Here is a 24,488-nt window from a genome sequence, read left to right on the forward strand (position 1 = left end):
CAGGAAAAATAACACTGAAAAACAAAGGACTGGGACCAAAAAACTTCATGTTATAAGCAGAATGTTTTTAACAGTACTCTTGTTAACAAGGACTGTAGGCACAAGACTAATAATAATAATAATAAAATGGATTTGGCAAAGGCCTCCTTTTAAATTAATCTCAGGGCAATTTACATTTACTTATCCTATAAGAAAAAGATACATGAAAATTAAAAATGAGTAATAAACTACACAAATATGAGTAGTTATACATGTGTATGTTTAGAATGCAGCATAAGAGCTATATCTGTGGGACAGCTACTGAGGGAAGGAGGCCAGGCATGGGGGATCCCCAGACACACAGCACTCTATCTAGATAGTCCCGCGTGCTGGCCTTCAGTCAAACCATGATTTAGTCAGTCATAATACAATTTATAGTTCTTTATCAAACCTGCTCAAAGCTGCACACACTCTGTCCCATTTACACAGACAGAACAGGGTATATGTATGATGTGTCCATCATTGGCAATAATGATAACCAGTTCAACCAGCACCATGTACAGTTGCCATGTAAGTCAACGTGACTAAGGATTAAAAGTTAAAACATACCTTGCTCTCTGTCTTTTGGTTGTATTACTTTCTGAGGTTTGCTGGTCATCTTCAGCATCTGTTACACTTTCTTCATATTTGCTCATCATGACAGGAATTCGTGCAACTACTAGTTCATTAGCTGATGGGCGATATTCTGGTTCTCTCTGCAGCAAGTCTTGCACAAGTGTTCTGAATTCAATGCTGTAGTTTCCCTTCACAGGAGTGAACTGTCCCTGTTGACAATTTGACATACTGAACTTTATACAACTGACTAAAACATTCATTCCTAGGGGCATCAGAGGTAAACATCAGATACTGATAAAGGACAAACACGAACTCCTCGGTGACAGTTATGAATAAATAATACAAACTTCCCAGATATGTTACCACCATAGGTTGTTGGGAAGAAAAACCACCTTGTACAAAGTAGCATAAATCCAATAAACCAAAAGAATCTTAAAATAAGTAATAATTGGGCTGATGCCATCAACATTGATGGCTGCTAACATAGGAATTTCTCCAGTCTTTGAACAATACAAAAGTATATCAAGCTTTGTTTGCAACATGTATTTAATGATGACAACATTGACCATAATTTGTTGACTGCGAGCTTTAACATTTGAATCATAACCTTACAATACTGCATTACATAGTAGTCTAGCTGTGAGGATATCGATATGAATATTATTTGAATGTTACTTTAGGAGAATTATTACATGCATTTCTTTACCCCCCATGTAGGAGAATGATGAGCAGTTCGAAATGAATGGACATACCTTCATGATCTTGTTGACTAATGCTGGCAAATTTGTTCCCTCAAATGTTTTCTGCAAACATGCCATTTCATACAGTATACAGCCAAGAGCCCAGATATCTGATTTTTCATTGTAGGGCTTGCCCTCACACTGAAATAAAGCATACATGCACAACTGACAAAAATCTGCTATAGTTGAACATCTCATTGTGCAATAAATTGCAAAAAGCTTCAGCATTTTTATTTTTCTTCTCATAATTCTTGCCCATTTTCAACCATAACTGTGACTTTACAACATTGTATGTCTAGTGTCTCATTTTGCACATTAGGGCATACAGATTAAAAATAAAGCAGTTAGCTGTACTCACTATCTCTGGTGAAATGTAGTAAGGTGTTCCCAGCACTGTACTAGCACCACGATTATTTGAAGACATCACTTTTGAGATGCCAAAATCTCCAATCTTGACAGTGCCCTCCTTAGTTAAAAATACATTGGCAGTTTTCAAATCTCTACAGAAACAGGAGGAAGGGGTATGAAAATAAAGCATTTTCATGCAAGTTACATTACATTGAAAGTGACAACCAAATCACTTTCTATTTAAAAATCCACTTATATGATGGCTCATTAGCATCTTCCTTTCAAGTTTAAAATAGAGCCACCTTTTTGAGTGTGTGTGAGGGAGAAAACAAAAAGTTACCTCTGTATTTGTGTTTTTTTTTTCTAATTACATTCCTCCCCAGCCATAAAGTTTGCAACGCATTCTTGCTCTCGGGCTTGATGCCAAATAGAACACAACTATTTCAAAATGAATACTCTGAAAAGCAGTAAATGTTTTGAAAATATTCAGCCAATAAATAGCCCAGGTTGGACGATGTCTATGTTGCATTGCAAGTAACATCCAGGGTATAAAAGTCCTCCTACTACACAAAATTTTTTTCAACATTTTTTTGTTTCACATTTTTACCTGACGAAGACAGCTCAAAATATTGTTCAAAAGTGCCTTGTATCCTGAATTCCATAAATGCTGTGTTGAAATTACTAAACACACCCATGGACAACGTATTTTGCAGGAAATTTTGCAAAAGTCCACGCCTTCTGTCTACGGCGATTCGTTAACAATCTACATGTACATACACGTTCGTCTAGCGCGTATACTCGCACATGCGAGAAATGCATAGTAACCGAGTGCCCCCTTACGCATGCGCGAAAGAACCATGGGCATATCAAGAAGTCTCAGATAAGGTCTTGTCCAAACGGGCTTCCAAAGATACAGCTAAGTCTATTGTCTGCGTGTCATTTCGTGCATGTGTAAATGCATACTACCGCACGAACGTAGATCGTTCATGAATCGCAACGGAAAGCGTGGAGTTTCATAGAATTTCTGCAAAATACGTTGCCCGCGGGCATATTTAGTAATTTCACAGCATTCATGGAATTCGGGATACAAGGCACTTGTGAACGATAATTTGAGTTGTCTTCGTCTGGTAAAAATGTGAGAAAAACTGTTGAAAAAAATTTGAACAGTAGGAGGACTTTTATACCCTCGACGTTAGTTGCAATGCAATGTAGATGTCGTCCAACCTGGGCTAGCCAATAAATAAAATGACCATTACTAATCCCAAAAGCTCATATCACACACAGTACCTTAAGTTTGTGTGGTAAGGGAGATTATTTTGGTTTAAGCCCCATGATGGATTCACAAAAAGGTTGAAATTTGGCTCATCTGAAGAAAGCAGATCAAAACAAACATGGAGCCAACACCATTTTGTAGTTGGGCTGCACTGCCAAGCAACAGCATAAAATTTTGAATGTTCTAGTTGTAGGCTTTACTCTCAACAAAATAGCTATGAGGGTAGCCCTGATATAAAATCCTAGTAAGACACGATGCCTTGACTTCCTTAATTGACCTGAAACACAATGATGTAACACAATGTTTACCATGGTGCACTGTGAATGAAAAGTGGGGACAGTAACGACACGTAATGTGAACTATTGGTAGAGCCATACGCGTGGAAAATTGTCAAAAAGATCCAAAGATTGAAAAGACCTATGTCTTCAAAAATGATTGTGTTAACTGTTGTGTGCCATTGTGTGTACACAGCACATGATGAAGGCAAGAGCTGTATTTTTGTCAAGCTCCCACATGCTTACTCCATCTAAAGCTGTGCAAAGGCTTGCATGATGGACGATTCTGTCCCCACTTTTCACCAACAATGCATTGCAGTAAGCATTGCGTTACGACATTATGTTTTAGGTTTATTCCTCCATTGACACAAAGGATGTGGTAGTCGATTGATAGCCTGGTTGCCATGGAGCCAGACATTTCCTATGAACATACAACTGCACTGCAAAGCACTAGAAACAGAAAGCAGTCTTCAAATTCAAAGAGCAACTAAGAGCCCTCATTGCAATGGTCAAACTTTAAAAGATCTGAATTTTATTGGTGGGTGAATAACTTAATTCAAGACAAGCTCTCACTAAGCTGAATCTGGAAAGCCCTATTTTACCCTAAATTATGCATTAGAGTAAGACCAAAAGACATTTACAAAATGATGGTGTGAGACTTAGGTCAATTACAGAATGGGGTCTCCATGTCAACATGTTGGAACTATGGTGACATTCTTCATGCTGAAATCCTTTTGTACAAACGTGACTATTAACAAACATGCACATAATGAACGATAACAAAAACAGAGTCCAATTGAAGAGAAAGTTGCAACACGGCCAATATAGACATCCCCATTGTTCAAAATTACCAGTGTACTGAAAAGATTTTGGATTTGCTTGATTAGGCAAATGAACAAATCTTTGCCAGATACTAAAAAGAAAGTATACCAGTGGTTCTTACAAGCAATTCCAACAAAGATCTCACAAGGAACCCTTAGTATTTTGTGAAATCGGCAATGCTCTCGCTCGATTTTGGAGAGTACTGTCAGGATCAGGGATATCAACGGAAAGGAGTAGGCCTGCAACCCTTTCCAGCTGATCTGGAGAGCATCTGTTGCTAAGGCCTGTGGGTGATGAAATCTGATGCAAAATACTTGCAGTTGAGCATTCTACGCTGAGGAGAAGAGGTCAATGTTCAGTTTTTCGACTTGGGCGAAGATCTGTTCTGCCATGCCGCGGTGCAGTGTCCATTCTGTTGGTTATACTTTTCCCCAAGGGTGTCTGCGATTGAGCTGTCCACTTTTGGGATGTAGGCCACTAGGAATTCAATTCCTTGGTCTTGTGCCTACAGGAATATTAGCCTGGTAAAGAGGCATAAAAAAGGAGAATGACGGCCTCCCTGACAGTTGGTATAGGCTACTACTGTGGAGTTGTCCGAGTGCATCAGGACGCGTTTGCCCTTGATGCTTCTGTGAAAGTGTTGTAGTACATTGAATGCTGCTTGAAGCTCCAGCACAGTGATATGACTCCCTGGGAGTCAGGGTTCCCAGGTTCCCGATGCTTGGAGTGCAGGTAGGGAAGCTTCCCATCCGAGGTGAGATGCATCTGTGGTTGTTGTCACTTCCAGGCTCCTCTGAGGAAGGTAATACCCAGAGAGAGGTGACTTCTTATCAGCCACCACCAGAGGTGAGGGCAAGTGAAGTTCATTAAGGGAACAGGAAGTCTGATCAGGTCCCATTTTGGCCTGAAGAATGCCAGGAGACGGAGTTGTAGCAGTCGCATGTACATGTACAATCAATAGAGGGGAACCAGATCCACCATGCTGGCCATCAGCGCAAGGAGGCGAAGCCAAGCTCAGGCGGTGGCTGACTGAACAGAAGAAAAGAGGTTCCTGCATTCCAGGAGATTGTCCATGTGTTCGCTCGTCAGTGAGATATATCCTGTTGGAGATTGAAGACCGTCCCACAGGTATGTTGGTTGTTGAGTGGGAGTTGGTCTCAACTTCTTGTGATTGACCAGGAACCCAAGACAGCTGGTAAGGTCGCAGGTGAGGTGAGTAGAAACCGCTGTTTCATCTAGAGTCCTGCTGACAATAAGCCAGCCGTTCAGATATTGAAACAGCATGATGTCCCGCTTCCAGAGATGGGCGATGCGATTTTCGCCCCTCAGACGAAGACTCTCAACAATGTGGATAGGCCGATGGGAAGTGCCATGAACTCGAACAAGCTCCCATTGTAGAAAACAGAGGATCTTGTAATCTTGAGGGTGAATCAGAATGTAGAGATAGGCATCCTTCAGGTCTATCGACAATGCCTAAGAAGAAATGGAGAGAGACTGGGTAACTGTTTGAAGTGTCTTCATGTGGAATTTCCTCGGGCGGATGAACTTGTTCAGAGGTTTGAGGTTTATTATGGGTCTCCACCTGCCGGGTTCCTTCTTTGGGGTGAGGAAGAAAGTGGAGATGAAGCCCTCATTCCGAAGTGACATGGGGGCAGGGCAGATGACTCGTTTCAGATGGAGAACATCTATTTCGGACTCCAATGGCTCTCTCGGAAGGGATTGGAGTTAAATGGAAAGAGGGACGGATGCAAGGGCGCTCGTGAATTTGAGGAGTTTCCGAGGGAGACAGTCATGGGTACCCAACTGTCCCGATGTGATGTCTCTCCAGTGCCCAGTGAAAAATTGAAGGTGTCCCCCGACAGGTTCGGGGCTTGCAAAAGAATCAGGGCTTGCAAAAGAATCTGTGAGGTCGTCAGCGCCTGCCCCCCAAGGATCAGGGGTAGCGCAGGCCAGATGTTCTTCCCTTGAGGCTCTTCAATGATGACTTTACAGGTTGACAAGAGGAGGGACGTCCGCGACTGGAATGGCTAAATGGGCAGACAAAAGGATCGAAGGAGCCGGAATCTCTGTGGGGTGGGACCTGTCATGAGGGCTGAGTTTGCGGTTGTCTGCTAGGTGCTGGTGCAGAGTTGGTGGAGGTTCGTGAAGGGTAAGCTTGTGGGTGGTGTCAATTCGCTTTGCCTCTGCCTCCATAATTTCCATGAATTTCCAGCGAAGAAATCCTTGCAACAAAGCATGAGATCCTTGAGTTTTGACTTGACTCCCTTGTAGGGAATATTCATGGTCTCAAGCGCGTTGGATCTTTGGCAGATGTAGCCAGTGTAGAGGTCCATGCAAAGGGCTAAAAGATGGTGTTGACATTCTCATCAACAGCACAGAGTGCTGCTACATGTAGGTCTGGAGCGACAGGCGAATTTTCCTCGCAGGCATGTGCCAGGCACTTGAATATGAGAGACAGGAAGGCGGAGCAGTGGAGACCGTGACAGAAGGCTCTGTCAAGCTTGGTCAGGGTAGAGTCAAAGTTAGCCTTGTCCCTGTCCTCGAATGGGTTCTTCCCGGACAGTCCAGAGGAGTCTGAAGCTATGTTATCTTTTGTGGCAATGGGGATGTCTGAGATGGTGAGAAAGTTGTCAAAGTCTGCCAGGGAAAACTGGAAGTAGGCTGACCTCATTGCTTTGAGTTGGTGTGGACTTTGAACATCTCAACACACAAGCGGTCCAGTGGTAGTTCCGGGAAGAGGGACCTCTCGTGCTCCCAAGAAATGAAAAAACATGTGCATGTATTAGCACCTGCACATAGTAACATAGGTAATTTTCTGAAGGTGAGGCAACTACCTTGAGGGCTCCAGTAAAGCAAGTCATAATAAACTTGTCACATGAAATGTTAGCTTCGATTCGAAATTTTTGGTGTCCGTGTCATTTTTGTAACTAACGTTAAACTACAGGACAAAGATCTTTGAAATTGAGGGTATCTGTTCTTTGGTTGTCAATGATAATGTCCTCTTTGAAGTACTTGCAAGCTTCGCAACCAGCTGTTTTCCTCAAGTCGTCAAACTGCAAATCATTTAAAATTGTTGTGTGTGAAAAAGTACACTTGTTAACTTTAGTTACGGTGTCCACCTTATTAAGATATCGTAAAATTAGTAACAATTAACATTTTTTTTAAAGATGACTTTCAGAAAGGAGGAAAAGCTTAACCACAAGAATACAACTCCACATTGTTTTTCTTTGACTTTTATTATTGCATGGTTGACTGCAAAGTGGACACCGTAACCAACGTTAACTTATGAGGCCCCCTCTACAGAAAGCACTGCATGGAAGAAAATTTCTTGGGCCCATTATCTTCCCGTTGCTATTTTCTGATAGAGGGTGGTCCATTCTCATAATTTAAAAGTAAATTAAACACCTTTCACTAGATTGAATTTTTACCTATGTGTCCCATTTTTGTTAGCCAGTATTGTGTCCTTACATGTAACCATTATACAGGGAAGACCTACGACTAGGATCCCAGCAAAACCTTTCCCAAAGGAAAAAAGTGCGGAAAAGAAAGTGCTCAGATATTTTGTTGTGTCAAACTGGCTTTATGTGCAAAACAGCTTCGAAGCTACCTTTGTTTTGCATGAATGGAGATAACTGTATTTAAAAAAAAAAAAATGAATCAAAACTTACCAATCATTTCAATCTGAAATTATTTATACTGGAAATGGGGAATGAATGTCTTTTCCATAGACTGGCGGTCAGTCCAGAAAAACTTCTGCTTATTCATGATGCTTTTAATACAATGACAAAAGGGCACATGGCTTCAGTGCACACCTCCATTACATGCAACGCCATAAAGATGGGAAAAAAATACGGACAATACGTGAAAGAACAGTTAGTTAATTTCGGGATGATGCCTGGATGAGTCACTTTGTTAATATTTAGTGATGCCACAAACAGAACTTTCGGGAACACTTCTACTTTCAGACACAAAGCAACTTGACCTTTACTTCCAGGGTTACCAGAAGTGTAATGATGTCTAAATATAACTAACAAAAAAGCTTATTTCTACAACCAGCCAAATTATTGAAGAAAAAATTAAACAAACAACACACAAAAATCAAACCAAATGAAAAAGTTTCTTGTGTAGCCCAAATCACACTTTGCCGAAAAGCAAAATAAGTACATGGAAATCACAACACACATAGACAGGAAACAAATAAAAAAAATAAAATGAAAAAAATCTGCAACAAGTTTTTAGTGGATTTTGCAGAAACGATCCTTAAAGATTGGACATGTTCAATAATGTATTGCACAGTCAATGTGAGAAATATAATGTTGTGGATTGGCTACTGCTCCTTTTGTACCAGTATCACACACTCCTGCATGTCCCTTTTCACTGCACTCAATGAGGAATGCAAAGATAGTTTCAACTTGCTGAATTCGAAGCTGATTTGATAACTTATCTCATTCATTGTTATCAATGTCAAGAAGTGACACAGTAGTGATTCTAAAAGCATTTTGGGGTTTTGTGTGAGACATTCTTGATAGCTTTATGCAGTTTATCACCGATGACAATCATTTGTAGCAAGACCCCCCAAAAAAAGACATTTTTGTCAGTGCATCTGCAACCCAAGTTGAATAAAAATTGTCTCATTATAAAAATGGGAATACTACCTGTGTAGAATATTGTGGTCATGGATATGCTTTACACCAGCAACCATTTGTTGGAACATAATGAGAATCTCTCTTTCTTCTAATTCTCGCTTCCCTTGCAAACCATTCAAGTACTGCTGCAATGTTCTGAACAACACACGAAAGAAACAGGTCCATTAAATTTCACAAAACACATTTTCAGGTGCATTTATAATACAGTACCGCATATACAATAATAAGTGCAAGAAATAGGTAGCAGACTCTAAATGAGACATTTTGCCACCAGAACATCATGAACTATAATCTACAGAATACATGAACCAAAACTGGTCTGATGGTACCTGTAGACAAATTTAGCTTTATTATTCACCATTAATGATGTGTTTGTGATGAAGAATTAGAACTTTTTCCATATGGAGATTTGGAATGGAGATTGAGCTGGTGCAAGATTTGACATCCCTGCATTAAAGCATATTTATACATCATCTGCATTTATAAAGAGTGAACAAAAAGAAAAATCAAAGTAAAGCTGTTGCGTTTGCTACTGAACAAAATATTGGCCTTCTCCAAGTTTTTAAAATCTGGTATTCATTTATACAGCACCTACTTAAATCTGTGTGATCTGATTGTTGGGCTATTTATTTATACTGTGATGGTTCAGCCAGTATGAAACCTCCCACGGTCTACCTAAGAATTTGTTACTCTTAAGTATGCAGCACACAAAATTGTTCTTTTAAATTTGTATAAGGCATTTTGGCCCTCATCGCTGTAGACTGTACAGTGTATTGTTGGTCTGGGGTTCAACGAGCATAAAAGCCAGGCTTGAGTATGCTGACAACACACACGTCGAATACAACGTGTGGTCAGTGAAAAGCTTTGTCCACTTCCCTTTGTCCACTTCCCTTTGTTCCAGTGATGTGCGTCCCCTACTTGTATTAAGTTTTGGTAGCCAACAACCAAAATGAGCTGCCAATGGGCTTGCCTTGAGACCTCTTCTTCAAAGGTTTTGAGCTGTCCCTAGGCTCACTGTTATCTGGTAATCTCTGATGGCTTGGGCCAGACTGGTTTGGTGCTCTGCGTAGATGATCACACCATCACCAGCCCTTATGAGAGTGCTGATGTTCTACCCAAACCCTCCCAGACAGCTATAGCCACACCAGAGCTCCATCTATGCTGTCGCACCCGGAATTAATCATCATGTACATGTAATCTTCACTTTGCCATCCAATTTGTGTGTGACTTCTTGAGATATTGTTTGAAGTAGAAAGGTTCTACAATGTATTTTCCCCTTTTTTGTAAATATCAAACTTATTATTAATATATTTGTTTCTGTTGTGTCCTTGTTCTGTTGATTTTTGATGAATTTGGTGCATGTAGTTGCATGGTACATGTATGTTAACATGGACAAGCAGATGTTCCATGCCACATAAAATAGAAGTTACCTTGGTTCTGCTATAAGGCTCTTCACAAACAAATAGGTGATGCAGGGGTTTATTTGGGCCAGGATTTATTCACTTGATGCAAGGATTTGCCATAATGGCATCACTTTTAAGATAATATTCACTTTTAAAGTTTTAAGTTGAAATGGTTTGAAAGTATTTAACTTGATGCAATGTATTATTTTTTTACTGACAGCAATGGAAGCATATTTATGAAATTTCCATCTTCTACTCACCCTCCATCTGCATATTCCATTTCTATCATCAGAGTTCCATCTTCCTCAAAGCTGTCATAATAGCTAATGATGTTTGGGTGGTCAAAAATGCTCAGCACACGGATCTGAAAGTTTCATTTCAAAATGTGAATGATCCACTAATAACTCATCATCAAATAAAACATGTTATCATATTCATTTGTAAATGAAAATGTTTCAAATCAGAATATTTTAATTGTTTAATACCCTTGCCCTTACCAAAGGTATACATCGATTAACAATGTATACTTAATGTTGGTCCGAGAGATTGCAACAAAATTCACAAGCTTACTTTTAATTCTTATTTGTATTGATGTAAAAATAGAATCAACTAAAACCCCCATCCTCCCCTTCCATCAAACCCCGAACCAAACAGTGTGTATATGAATACAACTAGGGATCCGACTTGTTCCTCTTTTGTTCAAACTTTTTTGGTGACCTCCCATAATACGTTCTGTACACAGTTGTCAACTGAGGAACCTCAGTGAATCAGGTCCCTAATGTCCTCTACTGTTTGGGGTTCCCTAGTGAGTCCTCTGCAACCCCTAACCCAACCAAACCAAACAAATAATCAAATTTAATTAAATTTAAAGTACAATTTCTATGGAAATGCAAACAAAAGGTAGATGGGATTGTTCCTCATTCTCAAAGACTGCAGTGGAAAATACTTGGTCACCTTGTGTATTTATAAATTTTTGTTCAGATATTTTTGGCGCAAGTAGATTTTTCACGACAGACCCAACTCAAGAATTAAAATTTAGAACTAAAGGTTAGTAAAATAAACATGTCAGTGAAATTATTTGCTTTAAATCCTTTGTTTCACGACATTGATAAAATAACAAAAAAGGTCATTTTGACCTTGACCCTTGCGTCCCAAATGTAATGGGCTCCTTGGAACCACCAAAAGCAATCCACAAAGCAAATCTGAAGGCCATGTGTCAAATAGTTCTCAAGCTCTGGTACTGACAAGGCATATTCACATAAATATTTGTACCGGTACAGTAGTTGAGAGGACTTCAGTAAAGTTGTCTGTCCACCTACATGTGTTATTTTTTGAGGACTGAAAATGCTATAGGGACAAACTTTTGCTCCCACTACATGGTTCTGTGTTTGCTAACTACAGAAAATTTCCCCTACATGCAGGAACCCCCCCATACACGCACCCACACATGAACCTTACATATGTATCCAGTGTGGACCTGAAACAAATGAGGTCCACATGCATACATACTGCAGCTACTTGTGTGACCCTTGTGTGGACTAAGCCAGTCCATACAAGGTTATTCTTTGTATGAAAAACAGGTTTAGAGCCATTTTGGGGTCAGGGTTATCCGTCACAAAATGAAGAGAAACAGTCATTATCAAAAATCTAGCTCAAAATAGTGTTCACAGTTAAAGAAAATAAGTATTTCACCCTGTTTTCTTAACTAAACGAAAACAAAGGAATGTCTACACAAGGTATGTAACACCAGCATGTGTGTATGGGTTAAAAAGGCAAGGTGGAAACAGTATGCTCCTCCCACTATGTTAGCTGGGCATAAAATGAGCATTTTCTGTTCAGATCTTTGTTAATTCATTTGCATTGTTACTGGTATGTATAGTTGAACACCTGTATGTATAACAAGGTTGTTGGGACTCTGTACAATACTTAACAATTGCTAACCGCTGTGGTGTGGAATATGACGTTTTGAACACCCAAGGGACACATACCGCCCCGAGACAAAGCCGCGGGTGCTATGCATGCCTGAGGGTGTCCAAAATGTCATATCCCAGACCACAGCAATCAACAATTGTTTTGTCATACCTCTGTCTTAATGGAATTTATCCAAAGAAACAAGCTCTGAATTTTAGAAGATGATCTAGGCCTAATGTCAAACTATCCCTCCACCTAATGTGGGTTGAGTCTACTATTGCATACCTACCAGATTACCGATACATGTACCTATGCATTATTTCCTAGTCCATTACTTCCATTTGCTAAATTCTTGATCACCAATAGTGCATCCCCCTCCCCGTGAAGGCATCGGTCATGTTCGCCCTCTTTTTCAATGCGCAAAGTTCGCCAAGGCTGTGTGGGGAGGAAGGAGGGAAATTGGTAATCTGGTAGGTATGCAGTAGTAGACTCAACCCATATCAGGTGGGGGAGAGTCTACTGCCTGCAACCTACGCGGATTACCAATACCTACAGTATGCAGAGTAGCACTGAACCAATGGACGGTGGGAAGCAAATGGCACACTACAAGTATCTAGCCACCTTATAGTGACCGCTTCAGTGCTTCCTCCTGCAAGGGTAGTGGATGGTCCGGGATGGAGCTTCTGTGATGCTATCCAACGTACAGTCAGTCCATGTGTATGGCCCCCCTGCAAGCATCATCAAGGTAAACAGGAGGTGAATGGGGTATGGGTTTCCCAAGAAGGCTCTCTAGAAATCTCTATTAGAAGAAACCCTTTGAAATAGGCCCCTACTGATGAAATGGCCTGGACTTCATGGGCACAAATGTGTCATCTACATTGGTCATCTGGGCCAGAAGGCCAGTCAACATACCAAACTTAATAGTGTGTAGGACCATGAAAGGAAGACACCCAGAGATACGGAACATAGCTGAAGTAGTCTAAGTGCTTGTTCTTTTGGTCTCGGCGAAGATGGTATTATTGGCATGTCTCAGCAGAACTCATTGCACTCCCATGCCAAAGGTAGCCTGAGATAAATGGTCGTAGCGTTATCTAACATATAGCAATGTACATGTAGATAACTTCCAACATACACAGAAGATGTTGACATTGTGCATGTATTAGCCTAGCGTTGTGGATCGTGATAGGGTGGCAAGGTTTGACATGGTAATGATAGAAGAAGCACAATACCTCTCAGCTTTGATTCCTGGCTCACTATTAGTATGAAGAGAATGAACAGGGCCTTGAATTGTAGCCTTTGGCAAAGGTAAAAGGGGTGCCATGGGACTTTCACCCAACGAGAGTATTGTGTAGAGGATATCATCAACAGACCACTATCCAGGAATGAAGCAGCTATTGGGAGCAACAAAGGGCGGCTGTACCAAAATGTTTGCCAGGAAGAGGATACCTGGAGTCAGTGTTGTCTTAGGGATAGAAGTCACTTTGGGAAGCACATAGGTAGCTGAGACAACAAACAGTAGCTACATTTAATTGGTGACTGCAGTACTTACAGTCCTGTAGAGGAGAATCGGTTACTGCACATATCGGCATTGAATTGGAGTTCACACTATTCGTCATGTCATGAAAATGGAGAACTGTGTACTCCTGTATAATGTTACCCTGGGAATCTGGGTAAATTAATTCTTAGGGTAAGGAAGGTCTAATGGTCTGAATAGCAAATGTTTTCTCTAGCCAATTCTGACAGAATCGCTGGGAGTCTGGTGCAGAATAACAGCAACTATATGTTCCATGTCAAGGCAGAGCCGGTGATATGCAGATGGTTGGGTACCAAGGGACAGGCTCAGTCACATTGCGATATATTGTCTGTTCTGTTACGTTAATCTTTCTGTCGGAGCAGAAATCTGTGAAAGAGTTATTGGCTTTGAGACGTGAGTTATCTTCAGGTTAATCCCAAAGCCTAGGGCTCATTGGAACATCCAACTTACAGGAGGCTGAGGCGTAGTAAGAGTGTACCTCTGTGGTGATTTATCTGATGAAGTGACAATGTGCTAACAGAAACCAGTAGTTGAGGGCCCATCTGTCAGTTTCAACTGTTTACAAAGTGTGTCTTGATGGCAAGAGGTATCAGGTTTTGAAGATCTGCCCTTGGGCCGAAGATATGCACGTAGGATAAAAAGCCCAGGTGAGAGGGTTGGAGTAGAAAGTAAAACAACATCGTAATGAAGTCTGGATTGAACCTGACAGGGGTCACGTTGGTGTGACAGGAACCCGTGCACATGTAACAATTACCTGTATTAACAAAGGTAGGAATCCAATAAAGACCCCAGTTGAACGGCAATCATGACTGTGGGAGGGTAGCCGAATGAGTAGACAAAGGTATTCATCTGACTGAGTAAATGTCTGCTAGAACCTTGCTACTGTAGATAGTGCCTACAAATTAGGGCATTTAAGGCACCTGCTAAGCAATGTAACCATTAGAGTCAGACCCCAGGGGATGGGACAGTGTCGAATTCCCTCTGGTCTACGTCCCAAGCCCTGCCCGTGAAGATTGAGAGGGCAGAGCAGGATTTGACCGATGCATAAAAAAATCACCGAGGGAGGAGGACCAGAACTGTTCCATTGTATCTCCTCCAAATCCTTCATGACCAACGGTAAGTTACATGTAGCAGCAGGTTTCCCCTGTCTAGAGATGGGTGTAATTAAATATGCCCTTGCCATGGGAAGTACACCACACCAAACCTGAGTAAAGTCTTCTGTATAGGTGTGGATAGACAAGAAAACATCATGAATTACCCAGAAAGAGGTGAACTTTTTTTGCATTTGGCCCCTTGTACAAGTGCAGTGTGGGCTGGACAACGGGGAAAATGTTGCCAAGGCACACAGGAAGGTACTCCGATAAGCTATGAACAATTAAAAGGTGGGAGACTGGAGAACACTCCATGTGGCCCAGATTTATGAAGAAAGTATCGAGCAAGGAGTTATTGCCGTAAGACTAGTTAAGTCGGGTAGAAGTTGCACCTAATGAATAGTTCCGGCACATGCGAATGTTGGTGAAGCATTTCTGGAAAATGAAAAAATGAGTGTTGTCTTGTACACAGAACAGCCGTAGACATTCCTTTAAGGACTCCAGCTGTTTTACTGCATGCATGGGGATTAAAAGTCTGAGCGCATGCATCCAGTCGAAGAGAGAAGAAACTTAGTCTCAAATGGAGAGTCCATGAGAAATAAAAGTATTAGTCACCAATGTTGGTCCTGCCTGACTTTTGGTTATGACCAGTGAAACAGTGGGCATGAAAAGCCACTCCGATATTACACATTTTTCCTGACGGATGTAAGTGTACATCTGAAAATTGTACAAAACCCTTCAGAGTATACACTGCCATGCAAAAGTCTGATTGCACCTGTGCTGTAAACTTTCCACTGTAGTTTTGCAATGAATTACTGAGTCTTTATAAAGAAAGCATCTCACCCTTGTAATGTGTAGTTATTTTAATCAAATAAATTCATAAATCTCATTTCTGAAGTTGGCGACTACCCCCTCTTTTCGCTAACATTCGAGCGACTGTTTTTCGCCTGTGTAAAATTGCCATCTTGAAATACCTCATTACATATTCATGAGCTCATGAATATCATAAGGGTGGCATTTAAAACAATGGAAGCAAAGCTGACGCGGCGGGAAACTTGGTCTTATGAATAATTATAGGGTGATTTCACCGCCTGTGTCGGGTAAATGGATACTAGACCAATCAGACTACCTCGTGGCGACAAAATTTGCATACCAATACTTTCACTTTGATACGCAAAGCAGCAACATAATGCCAGCAAATATGCCACTTACCACTCGCAAAAAGGGGATGATTGAAGCCTGGAATCAGGAGGGAATTTCAAACCGCGAAATTGCCAGAAGGCTGGGAATCAGCAAATATGCTGTTCGGCTGAATCTCCAGAAATTGAGGGAGTTTGGGTCAATGGAACCCCGACCACGCACCGGCCGACCGAGATCGACCACCGAGCGGGATGACCGGCAGCTCGTGAGGGCATCACGGCGCAACCGCTTCCTGACTGCCAACATCAACGCTGCAGTTTACACTGACATTCTCCAGGAAAACATACTGCCATTGGCCCACTATTTGATCGGCCATGAATTCCTGTTTCAACAAGACAATGCTCCATCGCATACTGCCAGAATCACGCAGGAATTCTTTGCTGATCCCACCCCAGAGGTTATTCGAGAAATGGGGGGGAATTGGCAGTTTGAGGTGATGACTTGGCTGGCCCAGAGTCCCAACCTGAACCCGATTGAAAATCTGTGGAACGAAATTGACTGCCGCCTTCAACATGATATTCGGCCGGCAAATAAAGATAACTGTTCCAGATTGTTAATCGGATTTGGGAGAGAATGGACCAACAGGTCATCACCAATCTCCTGGAGTCGATGTCAAGGCGGTGCCAGGCTGTTATCGACGCTGGTGGGGCATTTACGCGATACTAAACCCTATCACTGGATTTCTGGAATTCTCCGACACTGGGCGCCGCCATCTTTAATGATATGCTAATGAGAATACTGCCCACTGACTTTGTGCACACGCACGGAGGGACTTTAATTACCAGGCCCGTAATTATTCACCAATTCATGTTTTAGAACTGGAAACGTGAATTAAATGAAATAAACATATCAACACAAACACAGGTATTGCTTTTGTGGAATTTTTTTTTTCTTTTCATGCAAAAAAACACACATTTTGTTGTGCACTCAGGTGCGATCGGACTTTTATACGGCAGTGTACCTCTTTGTATTGATCACACAGGTGTAAACAGATGAGGGAACCTGAGAGCATGCATATAAAGAAAATTGTAGCTGACGGTAAACCAACTTTTATCGGACCTCGTAACAGTGACAGTATGTAAATTTGGACACACCCACATCAAAGGATCCCACGTCTGGATAACAAGAAGCATTTGGAATCCACTACGGTGTAAAGTTCAGTAAATTTGGATGCATAAATTATGGATGTGGATTGGAGAAAGTAACAGAAGGACCAAATACGGACTACGTAGCCACCAGGGCAGAGCCAGAAATGGAGGTCAGTCCGCCCGTGGCCCACTGTTGACGAGTACACGCCTAGGTTTCCCGATGACAAAGTCTCAGACGGCAGTGGGATCAGGCGTGTGAAGGTCATAAGGGGTCTGCGGGCATTGTGTAGAATTATCTCCCGCAGGTCCCATGCAAGGTTACAGCCGGTAGACTGCTCGTACCTAGACTAAATCATATTCACCGGAACAGCCCAGGGAGTGAAGGGGGAGTGTAATAAGGAGGATAATGCACTTCTCTGTTTACCTACTAAGCTCCCCCAGTGCTGGTCAGGTGCTGATATGTAGCGTAATGAAAGGAGATATTTCAGCAACGGCTCACACTGAGTGTAAGTGACTCTCGTACTCACCGGAGGCCACCCCAAAAGACAATGTAGGGTGGTCCAATAAAGAGTAGCACCTACTATATGCCTGAATGCTCACAAAGAATGGTTGGCTGAGGTACAGACGTAGCGATGGACAGTGTACAGAGGCTTCGAAAGCAAAGCAGATCAGCTATCTGTGTGGTGGTCTGCATCGTGTCCACGTTACTGTATTATGTCCCCTGGGGCCACATTGGCTACGGCAGGGGGTGGTCCTGTTGCATGTACATTTATACATTACAGAGTCTACCCATGCCAGAATGCCCAAGGAAAGAATGACTGAGGGCAGTGCTTGAAGGTGTAGGGCGCTCAGGAAGCCTCTTGGTTGGAAGAAAGAGCTGGAGAGTCATCCTGCTGAACTGGTACCAGAAAACGACAAGTGGGCACAGTGACTCCTGGAAGGGGATCAGCAACAGAGGGAGGCCGAAAGCCCTGACATCGGAGTAGGCCTAAGGGCTTGGAATCTCCGCATGAAAAACGGGCCAGATAGGTTAGAGTGGGCCCAATCCCCGATGCTGATGGATCTCTCCTGGAACGAGCCTGAGCCACCGTTTTTTTGTATGTTGTGGTTGGGTGACAAGTCGTTGTTGAAAGCTAACCAACCTCAAAGAATAAGGGAACACTAAGCGAGAAGCAACCGAACAAGTTGAGTAAGTCACGCCCGGTCTAACTCGATGGTGGGGAGTTTGAGTTCCACGGCCAAGGCAAGCAGTGAGGACCTGGCAGCAGCCATGTGCAAGGTACAGTGCTGCACTAGGGTGAAGCAGCCGCAAGAAATTGCCAAACAGCATTTTCTCACGTGGCAGATCACCACTGTAATGCACCAGGACCCGTCTCTATTAGTCAACGTAAGGGAGAACTCGAATGTGCTCCCACTTTGGGAAGCGTGAGACGAGCACACCAGAAAAGCCCTGCAGGAAATGGCAAACAAACACCGGGGAGCCGAGCTGACTGCAGGGTGCCGAGTCTTGCGCTAAGCAGCCTGTGTAAGGGGCGTACTCAAACGCACTCCGAAAGTGGAGGAGTGGAAACTGGCCAGACACATTGCTCGATGCTTGAAGAGGCCCGAAGGGTGAGACTCGTTCACCAGAGAAATCCTTGCACAACAGCAGCACTGAGGTCGGTTACGGTGTGCCCAGCTTTGAGCTGCCCGAGTGGCCCTGCAAATGGCAAACTCAGCAATGCTCCAAAAGGCATTAGTGGAGCATAGGGGAAAGTGAAGGCCCACAGATAGAGCTATGCTCTATATAACGCCCGTCGGCACACCGAGGTCTGTTACGGTGTGCCGAGTTTAGAGTCGTCCAAGCGGCCCTTCCAGTGGCAGACTCAACTTTGCTCCTGAAGGCAGTTCGGATTGGAAATACCTAAAGCTATCCCTGGTCCACAAGCAGGAGAATATCTTGAAGCGGGGTGAAGACTAACTTGAATTTCCCTCAGGTTCTCGATCATGTAATACACAGAATACACAGAGAGACATCTGAAAAACCAGAGACGCCGAAATGTCCAATTACAAAAAATCAACAAGCAAACATTAGAATTATCAAGAAACCAGAAATGCTGAGATACCCGGTGATAAGAAAAATCAACAAGCAAAATATCCGAAAATAACAAAACCGCTGCTTTGAAAATTACTAATCAAATTATAAACAAGAATGTCAAAACTGGGGCAAATCGCAGAGTATATTCAAGCAAGCAGAATAAATAAACACATGTACTCAATATGTACTGAAGCAATGGAAAAAATATTATCCAAAAACAACAGCACCACCTGGTGAACTCTGGAAATAGTTCAATACAAGGTCGGTCTGCCACCTGCGCAAGACTGAAAAGGAAACAGTAAAATATTTAGAAATAAAATGAAAAAGGAACAATCTTACTGCTCACAAGAGTCAGAACAAATAAACAAACAAGGTGATCGAGGAATAACACTGAAACACACGTTAGCGAAGGAAAAAAATTCCAACAATTTGGAGCTGGAACAACATGTTGGGCTAAAAAAAAGAGGACAAACATGGCCGATGCCTTCGCAGGGGGCGAGTGAGTAGGGGCACATTATTGGTGATTGAGAATTTAGCCTATGGAAGTAATGAACTAGGAAATAATGCGTAGTATTGGTAATCTGCATAGGTTGCAGACAGTACACTGTATAATTAACCAAACAGATATAAAGGATATCATCTGCAAATGCACTGTTCCCTCACTTTCTTTAATTTTGTAAACTTGAATGTGATACTAGTGTGGGTACCAGTAAGTACATGTTGTCTAGTTAACTATTCCAGAATTACCTTATACACTGTCGGATGGGATATACATTTACAAACGCAATCACTGACTGAATTTCCTGGTAGCTATGCACAAAACGTATCAGGGGTACCACACAAAACTGACTAGAGGAGCGGAAATGTTCACACTTGAACTTCCTGAAGTTCTTCTGTCTAACACATGTGTGGGTGCATGTGCACGTACTATTGGCAGGTTGAGATATCTCCCGGTGAGTGTGATGTGCGGATATATCGCCCTGTCAAATGATCGTTCTGGGACAAAAAAATTGACAGTATCCAAGACAGAGGCATGACAATTTCTTATAGGGACCTTGTGTTACCAATTATCAGACTTGGGGACCTAAAATCTATCTTGTTATGGGCAGAATGCTGTATTAACGATGCACGTATTATCGGTGTTCCACTGTATTTACTGTTTACATGCAAGTGAAACAGTAATTGTGTTTTTAGCTGTTTTTATTCTCCATTCTAAGTTTTCCTACGGATGTGATTAAATGAATGTTGATGATACTGGGACGGGATAATTTTCTTCTTTTTTTTTCAGTTTTCAACATTTTTTTAAAAATTCATATCTTCATTTACTGGACACTTATATCCACACAAAGGACTGTCTGGTTCCTACTCTAATCTAACAGACAACATCTATTGACACTGGAGTATTTCAGCCAAGCCTGCCGGCTTGTAAAATGAGCCCAGATTGTGCGGTGTTACGTAATTTTCTTTCGTTCACAAAACTGGCACAGTGCGCTGCTGACCTCTTTTCAATAGGGGTGGAGCGCTTTTGTCCGCGGTGGTAATCCACTCGCTATACTGTTTCAAAATAAAGTTGGATTATCTCCACTATTGACAGTGACAAAATGTTGGTAATTCCTAGCAGCCTGGTCTTTTGTTACGAGTACAGTCTTTTGTTAATAGAAGGCTAAGTTCCCTTTGTCAAATTTCGGAGACCCCCGCCACGCATATAAAGAATATGTGTTTGAAACCGGAATCCCCAGTGGCAAGTGGTTAATAAAGCCAAAAATCAATACTTCTGATCCGGATTGACAAATAACTTTGCTGTATATCATGCACGTGCAGTTGTTCACTGTGAACATGTGGCATGCAGGGCCCCGGTTGTTTGTACTTATTCATTTATTCCTTTATGGAATTTTTTGCTTAATCCTAATTGTATACATGTACTTAGCTTTTAGCATGTTAAATAATTTCCAGAAACATCCATGCACGTTGAACTATTTGGATTTACATCATGCTTGTAATAAACTAATATAAGTACCAGAAATTCAAAACAATTCAAGTGAACTTCATGTAAAGCCATTATTAAACTTTACCTCATTTAGAGCCATTTGACGTTCTGAAGCTGAAAGATCCAGCATATTTATCTCCTTCAGAATAACCAACGAGTCATCGTCTTTTTTTCTGTATAAAACAGCTGCTCCATATGCTCCTGGTGAATTAATAAAGTATCATTTAACATTTCAGCACACTGAAACTGTTGGGAGAATCCATGCAAATATAATCATGGAAGAAAATTTAATACCTCATACTCCTGCTCTGTTTGTGTAGCTGTACATTCTGAATGTAAACATTTTCCACGCAAAAAAATTATTTTACACTGGCACAAAACAAAACTTATCAATGTATTTTAAAGTTCAAGGAAATATCATAGAATACAATGTGATGGGAGGCAATGTTTCAGTTAACTGCAAGAAATATATGAAGTTAAACATGAATATGTCACCGTCTCCTTAGGCACACTACTCTGTAGGCAAATTCAAGACCAGCACAGTGGCAAATGTTCAACAAATTTTAAAATAGTCTAGAGGGCTGGAGACAGCTGTGAGGCATGGCACAAAACTTAATTCCTTTCAATGACAAACATGAGTAAATGTTTTGGGTGGAGGAATTGTTGAGTATCCCAGTCAAGTTTGTTTGATTCTGTGAAGACCCAGCCAAGATTCAAAACAAAGCAACTTGTAAATAAAGAAAAAAAAAATTGTACATTTAGGAAGAAAAATCTACACTTGTCTGTCCAGTCTTCTAGATAATCATCATGTTGGTAGGTGCTAGAAACAACCATGTACTTATCAAGTGAGGAGCAAATGGCTATGTTCAGAGAGCATTTACTTAAAAACAGTAAAAAGTTGAAACAGTTGTTCAGGGGGAGGGGGGGGCATTACAAAATTGAAACAATCCAATCAGTCAGACAAGTGGAACACACTTTACTTGTTTGGACATACGAAATGTTCATTATAAATTCATCCGAAAAAATTTCACTCCCCACGTAATTTGTAGTTAGACATATGCTCATTGAAACTTTTTTCAGATTGAGCTTCTCATAGTGTTACAGAGCTTGAAGTGTGAGCAGAGAAGTATATTTTACATGAATAAATGAAAGTATTCTTTTCTGAAAATGGAAGGCACTTTCTGCCAGAACTACATAAGTTCTGTTTCAACAGTAAATTGAGGGGAAAAGACATTAATGAAAAAGTGATGTTATCAGTTGGTATATTTTTAGATGAATTTAGAAATCTGTTAAAGAATAATAAATCACAAGCTTAAGTTTCAGTGTTGTGATACTAGGCATAATTTTTTCCACAGTGGAATTAGAGATGCGGCACAGCAAATCACTCTGGCAGGGTGCACTGCAACACATCCCATAAAAGGATATCACTTTGAAGATTTAAAGAAGTGATTTTCTTCCAATTCTTATTTTTGTTTCTATGTTTGTCGAATCTTACATCAGGTTGAAACCTTCTCGTGTGAAATGTTTTGGCAGACTGAGAGTCACACTGCCATTGTTAGAAAAGTACATTATGTAGCAAACATGTGAATCAACATGAGGTTCAACTTGATAAAATAATCCCCACAGCCACCCAAGGGTGTGAGTTCGCTCCGAGGTTTACTGCTGCTCTTTGCTAAATGTAATATCCATGTAGTCCAGTTCTTCATACATGTAGCTATACGAGGCCTTTGCCTTGATGGTGAACTATTTTGAAATACTTTCCACATCTGCTTTAGTTCAACAACCAATAAAAGAAATTTAAGTACTTGGCCGGGCAAACATAAAATACAAACCAAGAACATACAGTACGTGCATGTGCTAAAAGGGCAGATGGCAGTGCATGCTACATGCTGAACTGTGTGCCTTGTTAATCAACAAAAGTATGCCTAGAAAACCCAGAAAATGCACTGACTATTAAAAACAGAAGTATTCTAGCTAAAATCAGACACTGCATCAAATTTTCAACCATTTTGGTTCAGTGCTAAACCTAGCACAGGAGGTGTTATAAATCACTGTGTTAGTAGTAAGAAAAAACTGATTCGGTGTAACCTAAGGCTGCAACATTTTTACAAGCGGAATACACTAAATTATATGAACAAATATTTCACACAAATTTCAAATGGTTTCTGAATGTACCCAAAGTGGACTTTGTGTGAAATTGAGATAACTAAATGCAAGAGTACTAACCCTTTCCAACAGTGCGAATACGTTCAAAGCCTGCAAGGGTTTGTGGTTGTGGACTCCAGTTTTTAAGTTTGTCTGTCTTGAAGTACATTTCTCCTACACATCTACATGTTGAAGAGTAATAATACACAGAACAATGTGTTAAAAAGTAATAATATACAGTACATGTATTAAACTCTAAGCATCACATGAAATAAATATGAATGCTGCAAGGTTGTTTCATGACCATTGATTAAAAAAAATAAAATACATGTATTTTCATGTAACTATGAAATGCCAATTGTATTTTTCACATGAACAGTCAGTACCAACCCTACAGATCTCTCTCAAAGATTGCCATCTTTGTAGGAAATTACAACTGTATAACCAATGCTACCAGGTGTGTGTGGGCACAGTATGCAAATATCACACACACATGCATGTTCATCCAAACATCTTCAAACTTCATGTAGGGTACAGCCGATGCATGTCATGAAAATTTAATGTCCAAAACACCAATGCACATGGCAATTTACAGAAGGTGATGTAATTTGAGAGAGACCTATTACTTAAATAACTGCCTTGCTACTTTTTTTAATTAGGTTTCCCCATTCTCTACAGTCTTCAAAGTTTTGGAATACAGGCCACAGCTTATACACTGATTATCAATGTCAATGCGGTTTACAGATATACTCCAGGTGGCTTATACAGCAACATTTGAAGAATGAAATGTGTCACAGACCCAGCACCGTGCCTTACCATAGCCTAGCATAGCCTGGGCTGGCCAGCCAGCTGCCCTTGCATGCAAGTGGCGTACAGTGCTCTGGGGGTCAGGCAATCAGGTTTTCGTTGGTAGCCGTTTACGTTCATTCTAATCATGTATTCCAAATAAAGGAAACCAGTCCACAGGCACTGAATAGACTTGTAAATGTACCTTAAGTACCTTCACCTCACAAATAGTGTGATGAGTCTGTTCATTTTTTGGGGGGGGGCTGTTTTATCGCTGTAAAGTCTATGTTGTTTATTATTTTACTGGTCAATTGGTGACTGTTGAAAAAAACAACAAAAAAACTGCAGCACGAACAATCGAGCCAGGATGACACTCATCCAGCCTGCCAAAATTGGCAATTTCGAGGACTGATGAAACATTTAATGTACTTTAAATAGCAAAACTTTTTTACGCATTGCTGAAACTTTAGGATTACGTACCCTAATGTGACATAAATTTTTGCCATTAACGTGAATGTCTTGTTGGACCAATATTTTTATCTCGAATTTCACAATTTTAAGGTAAACC

At 41.2% G+C, this 24,488-nt stretch overlaps 1 protein-coding gene across 1 annotated transcript in view; it reads right to left on the reverse strand.

Annotated features, from left to right (window-relative positions):
* Positions 1-24,488, reverse strand: part of LOC110986064 (serine/threonine-protein kinase Nek9-like) — a 140,467-nt gene that overhangs the window by 83,053 nt on the left and 32,926 nt on the right. Inside the window, exons 4-10 of the mRNA XM_022247674.2 lie at positions 23,216-23,316; positions 21,075-21,190; positions 10,362-10,465; positions 8,708-8,833; positions 1,693-1,834; positions 1,347-1,475; positions 589-803 (exon numbers count right to left, since the gene is read on the reverse strand). Coding sequence (XP_022103366.2) covers positions 589-803; positions 1,347-1,475; positions 1,693-1,834; positions 8,708-8,833; positions 10,362-10,465; positions 21,075-21,190; positions 23,216-23,316 — 933 coding nt within the window. The remainder of the gene's footprint in view (positions 1-588; positions 804-1,346; positions 1,476-1,692; positions 1,835-8,707; positions 8,834-10,361; positions 10,466-21,074; positions 21,191-23,215; positions 23,317-24,488) is intronic.

This window comes from Acanthaster planci, linkage group LG08 (genome assembly GCF_054643075.1).
Source record: "Acanthaster planci isolate LZ-2023a linkage group LG08, COTS_SCS, whole genome shotgun sequence".
NCBI classification, from domain to species: domain Eukaryota; kingdom Metazoa; phylum Echinodermata; class Asteroidea; order Valvatida; family Acanthasteridae; genus Acanthaster; species Acanthaster planci.